The 15,873-nt window shown below is 45.1% G+C and overlaps 1 protein-coding gene across 2 annotated transcripts in view; it reads right to left on the reverse strand.

Annotated features, from left to right (window-relative positions):
• Positions 1–15,873, reverse strand: part of SCAP (SREBF chaperone) — a 72,650-nt gene that overhangs the window by 21,023 nt on the left and 35,754 nt on the right. For both annotated transcript variants that reach the window (XM_064445225.1, XM_064445224.1), the window contains exons 3-8: positions 13,870–13,999; positions 11,934–12,091; positions 7,666–7,886; positions 5,960–6,065; positions 4,835–5,007; positions 3,996–4,122 (exon numbers count right to left, since the gene is read on the reverse strand). In XM_064445225.1, the coding sequence (XP_064301295.1) occupies positions 3,996–4,122; positions 4,835–5,007; positions 5,960–6,065; positions 7,666–7,886; positions 11,934–12,091; positions 13,870–13,999 (915 nt within the window). The remainder of the gene's footprint in view (positions 1–3,995; positions 4,123–4,834; positions 5,008–5,959; positions 6,066–7,665; positions 7,887–11,933; positions 12,092–13,869; positions 14,000–15,873) is intronic.

Here is a 15,873-nt window from a genome sequence, read left to right on the forward strand (position 1 = left end):
GGACTTCTCTGTTGGGAGGAGATAAGTTAACAAACATGGAGCTCTGTTCTCAGTACAGCAGGCAGGCTCAGGAGCCACAACACTGAGGACAACATGCAAGGTACATACACTTTGTATGTAAGTATACTAAATCCTGCCAGGGATAGTTTCTACCCAAGAGTCAAGACGACACACTGAAATGGATTTGCCCTTCAGAATACATGCACACAGAAGAGTAAGACTACCCAGGGTCACCACCATGACTTTATTCAACTCTTCTCACCCCTAAATATTTTTCTCTCTTTTGAACTGCTGGTAGTCCAGATCAGAGAGAAAAAGCCAGAACATGGTATATACTGAATCCCTTAGTTTCCCTCCAGCTAAACTCAAGCAAAATACTAAAGCTTGCGTTGTGGAGGCATGTACAGATCCAAAAGGACAACATGTGTGTGTGCTTGCGCACACGCCCCTTGGCACATCACTAACAGCCGAGACAGGTAAAGAACAGGAGTTTCAGAAGAACATTTCCTATTTGTGACCACTGCCTGCCATAGCCCCCAAGGAGCAGCATCCCAAATGCTGCTTTTGATTGCCTCTGGCCATCTGACACGGGCTTCAGCACACACACAGCTGTCAGCAGCCTGTACCTGACAAGCTCAGCTGGGGGAAGACACCTGTCTGGAACCACTGCTAACTCAGCAAATTTGTTCCAGCTGATTTCTTGAGCAAACAGCAAGCTGAAACAGCAAGAGCTCCACTGAAAGCAAGATTAAACAAACCAAAAAACAAACTCCATGCACCCTTGTCCAGGTATCCTAACCCAATTTTAGCTCTAACAGTTGTGCAACGCCCTGGTCCATTCACCTGTCCAAAACCTGTGCACGAAGGGCATTTCCTTAGTGGAAAAAAATACAAAATATATATATGCCTCTCACAGGCAACGTCCTGTTAATGTCAAAGAGTCCAAAACCTAGCAAGTGCAACTTAGTTCTGCCTTTATCTAAAGCACTTTCAGTTCATAACCTCTGTCACTCCTCCAAGCAGTACTTTAGGACAGGAAACAGATGTGAGAAAAGCTCTTCGTAATCCTTTGGGATGGAAATTGCTAAGTAAAGAGAATGCAGCAAACACAAGGGAGAGCCCTGCTGCCCGGCACAGCGCAGAACCGTCCTGCAGAGCATGTCACCTGCAAGGCTACGCTCCTACGAGTCCTTGCGGAGTCCTGTGTTATGCACAGCCCTGCAAGATACACAGGGGGTCTAGTGCCATTTCCAGACAAGCTGCAGTAAGCCTTCAGTACAATTTCGGAAAAGAAAACTCCTAATTCTCCCATCAACTGCGTCCTACTTAAACAGTAGCTCCTACTGTATAAGATAATTAACTAACAGTCCCAGGTGATGAGTTCTGATAGTCCCTAAAGAGTCAGCAGTTTTCATGTTAAATGACCAACAGTTTAAAAGCAATGAGACATTAACTTTTCTTGAAGAGCAACGCGACCCTGTGCAGGACAAACACATGCTGTTCACGCCCTGCAACTCCGAACCCCAAGTTGGTTTGTCTCCGCTCAGAGTGAGGCAGCACCAAGAGATCCTCGCTAGATTTTCGCCATACAGTGCCAAGCACTGAGAACAAGCTTCCGACAGGAAGAGGGAGGAAGTGCAAGGGGAAGTGCTGTTATCGTGTCCATCTACTGAAACAATTACACCTCACTTATCACTTTGATGCCAGAAGGTGCTGCATCATAGCATGATCCAGCACCCCAGAATCACAGAAACAGTACTGTTAACTCATAAAGAAAACAGACCTTCTCTGACTCCATACATACTGGTGAACAGAGACGAGCTCTGGTTTATCCAAAATGTTTAGAAGACCAAAGAATTTATCACATCAGCTTCTCTTCTCTAAACTGCAAATATACATATTTGAGCTAGTCGGTTTCAGCCTTTTTTTACAGGCAACAAGGAGAAGCAGCTCATCATTTCAGGCTGTGACTCCTCTAACCTAGCTGAGATGCCGACTTGGGGGTCGGTAGCTTGAGCTCTGGGGTCATCTAGAGACTCTCCCAGTCCACCAGCTCGCAGGAATCCCACTTCCAGTGAACTCCAGGCATTCTCCTCAACTTCACTGTTTATTCTTTCTTAAATCCTGCATAGATCGTGTCACCTATTTCCACTTAGTTTTCTTCTCTGTAAACTAAGACTAATGCCTACCTCACCTATAATCATTTTACTTCACTATAAAAGTTGATTGCTAATGATTAAGGTCCAGTTTATATATCATATCTGTAGCAAGCGAACGCTCATCTCTAAGCCACAAGCTTTATTTTAATACCTTACAAAAACCAGTGAGGGAAAAAGGCTTATCATAAATACAGGAACCATTAAAAACAAACACACCCACATCTGGAAGGCTCTGCTGTAAACAAAATGGATAAAAAAGGCTGGAAGTCAGATCAAAGTTTAACCAGACTCTGCACCCTAAGCTGGCCAAATCCTAGTGCGTTGCTGCTGGTACGTGACACACCAAGAACACCCTGTTCCCAGTGGGGACTCGGGTAACTGGAGGGAAAGTGCTCTGGCAGATGCTGGGGAACCAGGAAAAGGTCACTCACCAAAAGTAAAAGAAACCTCAGTGTCACCAGAGCCCACCACCACAGAACCCAAGGTCTTCTACCTCATCAGACATCATTTATGAAGTATTGCAAGAATTAAGTTTCAACCTCAAAGGAAACTGTCCATGCCATCATTTTAAGGCAGAGATATTTTGCTGGAAAACTATTTCTAGAAATAAGGACTGAATTCACTCTTTGTATCCTGTAGGAGGAAGAACTAGATTAGTTTAGCCCTTCTGCGTGACAACAGTAAGGCTGATTATATACAAAAGCCTTGGTCATTGCGCTAACCAAAAGTGCTCCCTTGGATGCCTCCCACGTACCTGCATCCAAATATTGCCTTTTTTCTTGCACTGAAATGATAAACTCCCAGCAGATATCTGTTATATTTTAACAGCTCAGAATAACATGGTCTTGATTCATAATTAAGGCTCCTAGGCACCATAGCAGTAAAACCAGAAACAACAAATATTTCCATTTCTGAAGTCAATTTTTCATTCTCTTTTAGGCTTCTCAGAGAGGAATTCCTCCATCTAGGTCTGGCTCTTGCTAAACTTATGGCCAGTGCTGAGAAGTCTCCCTCAGGGGTCAGACGTTTTGTTGTTCCTGCGGTGTACAGTCACGAGGAGGAGAGGGGAAGAAAAATGATGGATATTTCCTTAACTACTTAGTAAAGGGATCTGAAAATCAAACAGAAGATTCTGAACCGAACTTTAATTAATGAGAAATGAACAGTGCGTAGAACTCGGGTAGGTGAGGTGCCAGTTAAGAGCTTTCTCAGGGATTTTCAGCTCGACACAAACGAAACACATGGCAGCAACCCCACGAAAAGCCCCAGTCGCCAACTCTAACATGCACAGGAACCCCGTTTAAAAGAAGAGCTGACAACGATCGGCGATGGGTGCAAAGTCACCCAGGCAGCCTCCCAGGCACAAATGCCACAGGTCAGTTCTGCTGCCTCTAAAGATCTTTCTAAGCAAAATGCTGTGAACCTCCATCAGCCAGAGAAAAGGCAACAAGTCCTTCTGGATGCTACGACGAGTCACTGCAGGAGGAAGGTATGTGAGAGCCTACTCAGCTGCCAGGAAATCAAGCTTATAAATAAGATGTTGTCCCAGCAATTCCTTCTGCTTTATGCAGAAAGAGCCAACTGCTGAGCAGTAAGGCATCTCCAGGAGGACTGGGACCCAGTCAGGTCTATTTGCTGGGTGGCAGAGAAACACAAAGCTCTTCAGCCTAGGAGGGGATCTGATGATCATTTTTGCACAGCAGTGTGTAAAATAATATCACATAAGCTTACTTGAAAAATACTAGATCTTAAAGATTAAGCACGGAACAGCTGTTTTCAAATTATTTCACCTCCATCTACCCTTCCTTAGGAAGAGGCTTGGTGCTGGAAACATACCCTCCATTAAGAGTAGGCGTCAAACCGAAGAGCGTGCACAGCCCAACAGACATGAGCAGGGAGCTGAGCACCGTCACGACCGCTGCCAGCGCCAGACCCCATTTCGATTTCACCATGTCAATCTTCCCTGCAACACAGAATGCAGAGTCTTGGTTACCAAGCAAAAGAAAGTGACGTATTAAAAAAAAAAAAAAAACCAAATAAGAAGGGATTCCCATCCTGACTTATTTCAGCAGGTAGCTTAATATCCAGCAACCCAGAAGTAATGGTAGTTCAGTCTCAATGTCCAAAACGCAGCTCCCAGACCCTCCCAGTATGTAAGAGGTCTGTAACAAGGGTGGGACAGAGGATAATGCATGGCTTCCAGCTCAAACCAATTTCAGTACAGCACTGTTGAGGCATGAAAAAAGGAACTTAAATGTGGCTAGTAAGGTCTAAAACCGTCAGTTCAGAACATGTATTTGATCTGTCTGACAATCAATTAGTCTCTCTAAACTGGAAAAAATCTCGTTACTATGGCATTTAGAGCTGCCTAAGACAGAAAACACCTCAGAAGATATCACAAGGAATAGCATCATGCTGGCTAAGAGGGACAAATTAGCAGAAATCGGATCAACAGGACTACTAATTCTCTACATGACAGTTCAGGGTAAAATTTCAACACCACCTTTCCTGATGAATCAGGAGGGAACTGCAGTGCTATGGACAAGAGCCTTTCTCTTATCTGCAGCCAGGGAAAAGGCACCCCACCACTGATCCCTGCATATATTCAGCTGGCAGGTGTAGAGGTGGCTTATTAGCTTGCTCTCCCCTCAAGGCTCTCCACCCCACAAACCTACGTGTGGAGAAGTAGATGTAAGCGAAGAGAATAATGTAGGTGGTGACGAGGGGTATCAGCTCAGCAATGCCGATCTCTTCCTTGAAGTGGACGTGAACGATGTTCTCCTCTCGCAGCGTGCAGTTCGGGCTGGGGTGCAGCAGCTTGAGGCGAGAGCGGAGGCTGCTGAGGAACCTGAGGTGAAAAGCAAGCAGGAGGGTGTCACTTACGCCGTACCCAACAACCAGTACCTAATTCCAAGGAGGAGCTCAGTGGGTATCGATCAAGTAGGAGGAAGCTCCACAGATTTGCACAGGCTTACAAAGCACGGTTCTCCCTAGGCCTGGCTCCTAAGTCTGTTCCTCTCTGGCCCAAACTACATTTGTCACACCTCTACTGTGGCAATCTCACAGACCTTGATTTCTACAAGGATTCAAGGATAGGTGTGAAGACTCAGCGGAACTATTTAAAGCAAGGGCTCATCATCCAAAATCTTGGCCCTGGGGAACAGAACGTACTGTAGTCTCAAACCTCCCTTGAATTTCATGTAAGTATGGCTGACGAAAGGTGCTACATGCCAGTCCTTCAGGCTGAAGGGTTCTTGCATGGGTGGCAGCAGAGCAAGTTCTGACCACTGTGCTGCCAACTCTGTCCTAGGCATTCCCTGGGGCATCCTGAGCAGAGTATTCAGTCCTCAGATCCACTTAATCCAAGCCAGCTTTGCCAACGATGCCAAAGGGGTTTCACAGTTGGTACCAGTTGAATTAGCGCTTATTGGAAAACAAACCACAGACCACAGAAACTGGGTCGAAACAGACCTACTGGGCCTTGGCTGCAGCAACGACAGCTCTGTGTGCAGATGAAGCCATCGTCAGAGGAATCCCCATTGGCAGCTTTGGGTATCATATGTACTTTTTTAAAGGAGAAACAGAACTGATAGTATTTTATTTCCTTAAAATGCAATAAGTTTTCTCCCAAAAACAGCACCCTGTTTTGCTATAGCACGTTCAGAAGATCCTAAAATACTCTGAAACACAAGAAAATGGAGATTAAAGAAAAACACAACAATAATCAAAGTAGAGAAAACAGCAAACTTGCAAAGAATTGAACAATTGAATGTAGAAATAGCACAGCTAAAGCTCCTTACCTAGAATCATATCGCTGGAGACCCAGTGTGACCGTGTACGATACCACTCGCTTCCTGTTATAGAGGTTCACCCCGCTGTACTTCCCAGGGAGTCCAAACAGCAGATCTGCAAGACCAGGGTATCAACAAGGCATTAGGATAACAACAAAATAAACAAAAAAGGTGGGATACAAGAGGTGTTCATGGTGAAGAATGCTGAATGAGAACTACTGTTCTTAAAGGAAGCACTTTCTCAGCGCTCTGGTGAGACCTTACAATGTGGATAAATACCTGATGCAGGGAGTAAAGATGGAGCGTCTCTTCTCAGCGGTGCCCAGTGACAGGACAAGAGGCAATGGGCACAAATTAAAACATGGGAAATTCCCTTTAACACAAGAAAAATCTTCCTTCTTGTGGGGAAGTTGTCTGTCCTCACCTTCTTCTCCCTGACCAGGCAGTCTGTGGCAGACAAGGTCTGCCCTCCAATCCTAGGCCGTGAGCTCTCAGCTAGCTCATCACTTGTTCCTAAGCAAGGCTCCGCGTGTTCCCGCCACTCGCTCACACGAAGAACAGCTCCTCGCCCTCCCAGCCTGTCCTTCCTGCAGAGCCTGTGCCTACCCACAGCAGCTCTCCAGCACTGCGAGCTACCCCGTCATCCCCATGAGCTGGAAGAGGTTGTAGCTCTCCAACTGCGCACCACCTCTAATCCCTCCTGTTTGCTCCCCATGCTGTGTGTGTGCTCAGGCACGTCAAGTGGGCACCTAATTTGTCCTTCAGCAGAGGAGGCAGACATTATCTTTAAGGATGCAGCCAGAGAAGTCCTTGGACACTTCATTTTTGTGCATATCGGCATGTGATTTGAACCAGGGGTTCCAGGAAGACTTTGCATTGCGAAGGACTATTCAACGTCCCTTCTGCTAATCTTGTGTGCTAAAAGGCAGACTTAAAAAAAGTCTGCGTCATGATGAACACTGCTACTGTCCTCGGGAATTCCCGGGATACTGTGGGCCTCTATCTTACCTGTGAATGAGCGCTCAAAGAGAGGGTCCATGCACCCCAAACCATGGCGTGCACACACTCTGGGTGCTCAGAAAATAACCTTAAGAACAAGTTCGCTTTAGGGTTACAAAGGCCCTATTCAGACACGCCATGGTATAGGGTTCCCGACACCTACACAGTTCTTTTAAAAGCAAAGGATCAGCACTTCCTCTGCCTTAGGGAACCACCGAACGACATGACTGCAGACATGGCCCGACTTAATTTTTTACTTAAGAGAGAAAACCACTTTTATGATACCCAATGTTAACTCGGGGTGTATGCAAGCAACTACCAGTGAACGCTCAACAGGGAGCAGGATTAATGTTCATTTATCTGTGACAACGAGACAGCCTTTAAGTATGACAGACAAGAGCGTGAGGGAAAAAAGATAGGCTAGAGCATGAGTAGGAGGAATAAAAAGACTTGGACAAGTTACCTGCTATTTCTACACCTACAAGAAGGAGTCTGAGTGGAATTATTTACTTTCCACAAATCCAGAACTGAACTCAAATACAGATATAAGATGAGAGATGACACATATTTGGTACTTCCATTCCAGATGCTGTGAGTAACAAAATGCCACCTGATTTGGTAATATTGGCAATCTAGGCACTGGAGATACCAAGGACAAAACAGCGATGCAAGCTGTAGGCACTTCTCACAGCTTCTTTGGCAATTCAGCCTCTTACCTTTGAGAGTAGCTGATGTCTGTAATGTCTTTGGTTCATGCTGGTAGATGGTTTTGATGATATCTGGGTCAGCATTGAATCGCTCTCGGTCATTCTGCCAGAAGTTCCCTGGAGACAGTAACAGACAGCCGTGTTCTGGGAGCAGATTCCGCAGCTTCTTGAGGCCAGGCAGAAGATCTGTTACCTGAAGGCAAACTTCCTCCAAGCTCTGGACACCAGAACTGAAACGCAAACGAAGGTTAGACGCTACCATGAATGTTGCAACCCTCACAAACAAAAAGCAAAGCGGCCGAGATTAATACCCCAAGGACCCGCATCACCGTGTTACTGCTCTTGTTCGTCATAACTAGGGATCGAGAGCCTCAGGCCACAGACCAGGATCTCACTGTACCAGGTGCACAGGCTCCAGAACCCCACTGTCATTTCTCTGCACACTCTATGGCCACACAGCTTTCACTCTTCGCCCATCCTAGGTGCCACAATTTTCAGTTCCACCTCTAAAATGCTTCCAGTCTATAGAGACACTGTCTCCCTGGAATTATTCTTCAAAGACATTAAACCCCTCCCCGTGCTTCTTCCTACATTGTTCCTACGGGACATTTTACAGAAATCTTTATTAGCCTTCCTGAGGCGGATTATTTAAGGTGTACAGTGTGCTCCAAAATGTACAAAGGATTCAACACCTGCAGCTGTGCAAAATGTTCTCAGAATTCCTCTGCATTGTATGGAAAAGAAAATGCCTTACAGGTTCAGAAATCAATAGAGGTGTAACCAGTACAAAATGGAACTTGTGTTTGTTCCCCAACTTCGTTGTAACATAATTATATCATCCTTATCAACCAGTCATTCAAGCAAGACTCAACTTGGGCTCACAAGAGGATCTGATTGTGAAGGTTTAGTGACAAAATCTGTCAGCACACCATTTGGCTAGACAAGGAAGAGCTGCTGGTTCAAAAGAGAACGCTTCCCTCAACATGATATGGGCAACTGGTGGGATTTGCATGGGAAGGGTGTATTTAAGAAAGGCTAAGTTAAGGTACAAGAGATCAGTCTTCCCTGCCTCCCGCCTCGCAGGTTATAAAGAAAGCGGCTCCAGAACACAAATCAGTTAGAGTCCTATTGTAAAATGGCTTCTCTAGAGGAGTTTAGGTGACTACAAAGAGAAAACATGGAAACCAGCTCACGATGATTTGAGCTACGTCTTTGTGAACACTCCCTCCAGAATCTATATTCTGTCACTGTATGGCAAGCTGCCTCAAAAGGTCACAGCTATCAAATGAAAATACTAGAAGATATGCTTGAAAGTTCTGTGTTTGTAGGACCAGAAGGTTTCTGAAAGATAATCTAAAGGAACTGATGCAGTGCTGCCTCCACTAATAGCTCCAGGAAGAGTAAGACAACTATTGTTTTGTATTTTAACTTTAGCTAACTCTGACACAAAACAGCGATAACCGTTTATACCGCAGACAAGCCTATGTACGCTCTTATCTGTGAAACGAGTGCACAAGGCAATGCCCTACCAGTATGCTGTGGATGCAGAGGGTGATACCAAAAACATGAACTGCAGCAAACCACAAATCTCAGGTCACTTCTGACTTCTTACAAACTACGACTGCTCAAAGTTTGAGTAATCTTAGAGCTGATGAAAATATCATCACAGAATCATTAAGGTTAGAAAAGACCTCTGGGATCATCAAGTCCAACCCACAACCCAACACCCCCAGGCCTCCTAAACCACGGCCCCAAGTGCCACGTCTGCACGGTGTCTGAACCCCCCCAGGGACGGTGACTCCCCCACCTCTCTGGGCAGCCTGTGCCAGGGCCTGACCGCTCTGGCAGGGAAGGCATTTCCCTCACACCCAACCTAAACCTCCCCTGGCGCAGCTTGAGGCCGTTTCCTCTCGTTCTGTCGCTAGTAAGGTGGGAGAACGTATCGTCACCTTGTGCTTCTTATCCAGTTGTCAATAATCTTCAGCTCTTTCTGTACCACTTTAGTATAAAATAACACTTTTTTCATGTTAAGAACATCAGTTGCACTTAACTTTGATACTGATAAAAGCAACTGACAACAAGAAAATTTGTAATGACTTTCTGAACAACTTCAGAATTTATCTCAAAGTTAGATATTTCCTGAAATACCTGAGTCCGCCACCAAACTGGGAGTCCTTATCCCAAGGTCAGGGCTAAATGCCTGCACCAACTACCTAGCCTTTTCCATCTGGTGGCTATGTAAGTTTAATTTTGCTTCCATACTGCATCACCGTTCATCAAGGGCAACACCAAGGAGAGATAACGAGAAGATAACACATGTACTAGGAGCAAGACATTTCTAACTCGTAACTGGCGACAATATACCAATTATTATCTGAAGTTAGACATTTGATAAAGGAGGAGATGAACTGAAAACACAGAAAGAATGTCAGTGCCGAGGCTTTGGGAGTTGGTAGGAAAGAGCAACATATTTAACAGCATAAATGGCTTTTCTAAAAAATTATCACAGAGGGTACAGACAGCCAGCTTGCAAGGGATGGCTTAAAAAACAGGACAAATCACCAGGTAGAGCAGTCGAGTGGACACTCTCAAAAATGAGACCATGAAGGATGCTGCCAAGGAAGTATGAACAAGCAGCAAATCTTCCCTACCCATGTGAGCTGGAGGACAAAGAATGAAGACAGCTTCTGGCTGAAAAGCTAGGAGATGATCAAAGACACTAATCTCGCCATTCTTCACCACACTTGTCCTGTTCTCAGCATCGTTTCTTGCTGAACATAGTCAGACAAGTAGGGAAGCATTTCTGTCCTCAGAAAGTAAACCTGGCCAAGAGCTTCACCACAGATAAAAACCTCAAACTCAAAGGAAAACTTATTAAAAAAAATAGAGGCAAGTTAATGTGTATAAAATGATTTACAAAGAGAGAATACACCAAAGTAATCTGAGCAGTCTTTTCTTTAAAATGCCTGACTCTTCAGATGGGGAAAGCACAGCTGATCTCATCTACTTGGGCCCCAATAAGGCTTTTGATGCAGCACCACACAGAAAATGCTTTAGTTCACAGGAAATACACAAAAATTATCACAAAAGTTGTGATGCAGTAAAGAATTAGGTTAACAGGAAAGTGGTAGTGGGGCTGCTGAAAGGGGAACCACCCCTTTGAGGAAAGCAAAGTGGAATTTCTCACCCAGTTCAGAGAACCAGGATTATTGGATATTTTTATTAATAACCTTGGACTAAGATATAGGGACACCTGCCAGAGACACAAAATAAACACTGTTAATACAGAAGAGGAACAGAATATCTGAAATGGATGATGTGAGGGGTGAAAGAGATTTAACCCCCTTTCTATTAACAGTACTAAGTGCAAGACCACGCACTCGGGGACTAAAAAGACTTTCTGCTACAAGGTGGGAGCTCCTTAGCTGGATATCACAGAGGGGGACACAGAGACGTCAATCAGTCATTTCATAACGTGTAAAACTGATGTGACTGGCCATGAAAAAGGGACCTGCAATCTCACTGTATTTCAGGAAAGGCATTTCCATGGAAAATAACACACAAACGAGACTTCTCTGGGAATACTGTGTACAGTTCTCATCTCCCACGGTCAGGAATGATACACTAGCAACAGTGCAAGAGGAGCAACCGAACTGAATACAGAGCTGTCTCACCAGAGTAAGCCAAGAGTTTCCTATGTTTAGCTTAACAGACACAGATTTGGGGTGGGGAGGATGAGTTCTCCCTGCAAATATCTGCAAGCAGAGGAAAGCTATTTTTGCACAAAGACTGCGTCAGGACAAAAACAAGCAGGTATGAACTGGTCCTAAATATAGCTGAAGTGGCAAGTCAGGAGAAGGCTCCTGACCACGTAAAATTCTAGAAGAGCTTCACAATAGGCATAGTGGGGCCAAATGAAGTTGCTTTAATACAAAGCCTGCACACTTCCGAAGGCATTACATGACGCTGCTGTCTGCTGGAACAGGTATAACCCTGGAGCACCCTCCCAGACCCCTCTACCCAAAACTCTGACTGGAAGGTTCCTGACAATTATCAGTGACTAGAGGTCAGGCAAGTTCTCCAGCACAAAAGCTGGACTACACACAGGATGGATATGATGTCACTGGTTAGCAGTGAACTCTCATTTTCTTTTAATTTTGAGAACCTTACACATTCAAAGCTAACCATCAGACTTCCAGAGCAGTAATTCAGAAGATGGGTGCGTACAACAGGGGGCCAGCCTGCCTTCTACACGAACTGTAACGAGCAGTAATTACCTGTCTCTCAGGGCATGGTTTCTGATCTCCTCCACTAGCTGGAAGACGCGGGAAAGGGGTGCACGAAATACATCAACAGCAAGGAAGTTCTTCTGCCATGGGGAGACGGTAGCTTTCACAAAGATCTGCTGAATGTAGGCCACAGGAGCACCAACATACTGTGGGGAAAACCAGAGGGAAAATGAAAACCCACGGTGGGTGGGAAGCCGCTTAGCAGAGTTAAACCACAGCTTGGCAACCTTTCAAGAAGGGGTTTGCCAGACTATATTTTCCTTTCCCGAATTAGAGGTGAAACATGACAGTACTAACCTAGCAAGAACAAAAAGGGTCTGTTTCTCAAAGAGGCAAAATGCCACTGACCATTCTGGCATCAGTCTGTTGCATTTCTTTGCGAGGCAGAGGCTCCCAGCTCCTGCTGAATTTGGTACTGCAGTGAAAGGCAGGAGCAGGGACTCTCTGCCTCTTGCAGATGCCTCTCACAACGCTGCCGCTCCCCCAACCTGTGCCAATTCTGCTGTGTGCCTTTTAAATCTTCACGGTCTCTGTGCCCAGGCTCCTGACCCTGCTCTGGGGACGGCAGCACTGACATGCCGTGGCAGCCAGAGCTTTTGTGCTCTGTTAGCTGAACTAGGCAACAAAGCAGAAGGGAAGATTTAATCAGCCAGCAGCAGCCTGAGTTAACAGCAGAGTGCAAAATGCTCTCAGTGGCACCAGGGAGTGTAGAAGGTGGCAAATTATTTCAATCACAGGGAGAAAAGCACACATGAGAGAGTGGAGAGCCAGAGGCATCAAAAGCATTAATCCAACAGGTAACTTCTACCTAAGAGAGACCCTGGAATGAAAAAGAACAATGCAGGTTACAAAGGATGACCTTAGAATTGTTCCCTGATTTCCTGGACCAGGCCATCAGCCTTCTTGGAAAGCACCAGGGTTCCAGTTTGTTCATACAAAAGAAAAGTTAATTCCTTACCCTTAATATAAGGTTATAAGTGTAGTTTACCTGCATGATACACACCAGCCAATTAAAAAAAACCCAAACCGAAACCAAAACCCACCTTTAGATTATACGCAACTCACCAGGTTCTTCAAGCATCCTTACAGTCCCTAGAGCATGCTGTAGTAGCTAGCTCCACAGCCGGAGGCTTTGGCTGCCTAAAATCTAATTCAAATGAAAAACTCTTGATCGTGACCTTAAGAAAAAAGCCTGTGTCTTGGAGGCAGAGCCTAGACTACCTCCACCATCAAAAAAACGCTGCTAGATGCAGTATTTTAAAGCCAAAGGAGAGAATATTGCAAGCTGAGGAGATGGATAGTCTGTCTTCCACCTCCAGGCCAGACAGACATTTCCATTCTGACAGCTAGTTAGTGATCTTCAAAGGATAAGCTGGTCAATAGCCAGAATCCAGACCCCTTCAGAGAGAGGCTGACACCACCAAAACCACCATCGTGATTACTGGTAGCATCTCCACAGACAGTCAGAGCAGTAAAGGCTGACTGAATCCTATTCTTACCTGCCAGAGGAGGCCAAAGGCAGGTACGTGAAGCGGTGTGTGTCAGCAGGAGGCTTGTCCTGCTGCATGCCTTCGTATGACTTTAGAGAATGGGACCTGTTATGCCAGAGCCCATCATTAAACTTATTTAAAACCTAACAATGCTTTACAAAGTGCACTACTTGCCTTAGATAAAGTTATCCTTGAGAAATGGGCTCTTAAACTGCATTTCAAAGCTTTTAAGTCTTGCAAATGCCTAGCACCCATTTTGCTGATAGAGTAAGACTAATACAAGACAAATACAGCCTAAACTTAGCAGTCACACAAAGCAATGTGTCACCAGAAATATTTTTCATTGACTACAGAAAAGCGTAGGCAGCACAGCAGGGATGTTTTGCCAGCTCATCTCCCCCAGAACACCCCGCCACCCCCAATGCAGGACTCACCCAGTCGGGACGCTCGCTGAGATCCCCTTGCTGCAGACCTGCGTCTGGAGAGGGTGGAGAGTAATCCTTTACGAGGGTGCTGTACTCCACAGGTCCTGTTCCAGGCAGCGGCAGCTTCAGCAGCGGGTAACTACAATTAAGACACAAGCAAGAAACATCGCGCTTTTGTTTTAACTTGGCTTTTAGTCTCCGAGAGCAGCTCAGAAAATGAGTGGGTCATGAAAAATGAGCCCCTCCAGCTAAACCCAAGCTCTGCAGGACAGGCGGCACAGCTGCGGTACAAGAAGGCTTGAGGTATCACAGAACCTCTTTGATGTGTTTCCCCAACACAAGAGATAATTGGTCTTTCTCTCTTGGAAATGGATAATTAAAAGTCCGGGGAGAAGAAGAAGGGAAGATCTTGTGGGACCTCACCTGAATTACTTTCCATACCCTGTAAGTTAGTAGTGCTAAAAACATTAAGTACAGCCATGTCTCAACTATTCTGTAGCCCGCACAAAAACGAGACATTCATTGCATTCAGACGGCTGCTTCCCTGACCCAAACCCTATACTAATGACTTCATTTTCCCCATTAAGATTGAAACTATTTCCAGTATTTGTCATTAACTTCATTGGTCCTCGAAGCAATTTTAATAGTAGCAGTGTGACACCAAAAGAGCTACAAAATATTTATCTTCTTGCTCCTTTACTACTCCAGTCTTCAGATGATTGTGGCAGCTAACCCACAACAAAGACTTCAACCTATTTAGAAGTCGAGAAACTGAGGTTTCAGAGGGTTTAGAATAGTATTTTTAGCTCCAGAGATTCTTAAACATGATTAAAACCGTATCAGAATTGAACTGGTGGAAAAAGCAAGACTGTTGTTACAGAGATATTGACCAACAAGAGCAACCCTCAGCACCAAAACGAGCCAGAGATCTGACTTTCCTGGGCTTTCTGATGACATGACTTCTGTCTTTGTGTTGTCTGATGCAGGACAATCTAGCAGGCCTTAAATTTCTGACATATTTCCCATCTGTAGCTGAACTTTTCTTGCAATATTGCCAGTATTGATTGCCTTGGGATTGTTTTCATGCAATACTCCACCCACTTCATTAGGGATTAGCCTGAATCTCAAAGGCCAAGGAGGGGACAAGCAACAGCTAAAGACAAGGCTGCAGAACAAACACCAAAAGGCTGAAAAGAAACAATGAAACAGAAGCAAAGCTTGTCAGATTTGCTACTTTATTAGTCTGACAAAAATACAACATCTAATTATTATCATTTCATGTGCAAAGGAAGAGAAAAAGAAGCAATAACATCACGTCGTAATACCTCAGAAGTGAAAAATGCCCAACAAAAGCCACAATCTGGCAACACAGCACAGCCCGTTTTCCCTCACAAGCAGCGATCAGTTTTGGCCCTTCTAAACAACCCATAGCCCCTGCGTGTCACAAACGATCTGCTGAAAACAAAAGCCTGGGGGAGATACATACCGCAATTGTCCTGCGTCTGACTGAGGCTGAGAAAGACATCAATCCAAATAATAAAATGGAGTATATGTGATAAACAAAGCAGAATGAGTTGAACAGATGACCAAGGAAGAATGGTTTTTTTACTAAATGATTTTGATGTTGATGCCTGAGCAAGTCCAGCAGTCTAAGGAAAACCCTTTAGATTCATACAACGTGCTTTTCCAGAGGTGGATTTCCCTGTGCAACCCCCTGCCAGTTTTAAGGAGTAAGAACAATAATCTTTTACAGAACTTAGCTCATTTAGAGGCACAAAATCTAAACAGCCAGCACGTTGCAGGAGTAACAATGGGACAGGCTGGTTGTGCCTCACGAGCACCAGTGGAGCAGCTCAGGCTTCAGAAGTGAGCTTGTCGCTTCTCCGGTTGAAGCTTCATCTCCGGGGCCGGGTTATTGTCGGATATGCTGAAACAAGCAGCGCCTGGCGCTGCACTGATCAAGAAGCCTCGATACCCAGAAGCTGGAGAAAACGTTGAGGGCAATGGCTGAGC

The sequence above is a fragment of the Phalacrocorax carbo genome, chromosome 2 (assembly GCF_963921805.1).
Source record: "Phalacrocorax carbo chromosome 2, bPhaCar2.1, whole genome shotgun sequence".
Classification (NCBI taxonomy): domain Eukaryota; kingdom Metazoa; phylum Chordata; class Aves; order Suliformes; family Phalacrocoracidae; genus Phalacrocorax; species Phalacrocorax carbo.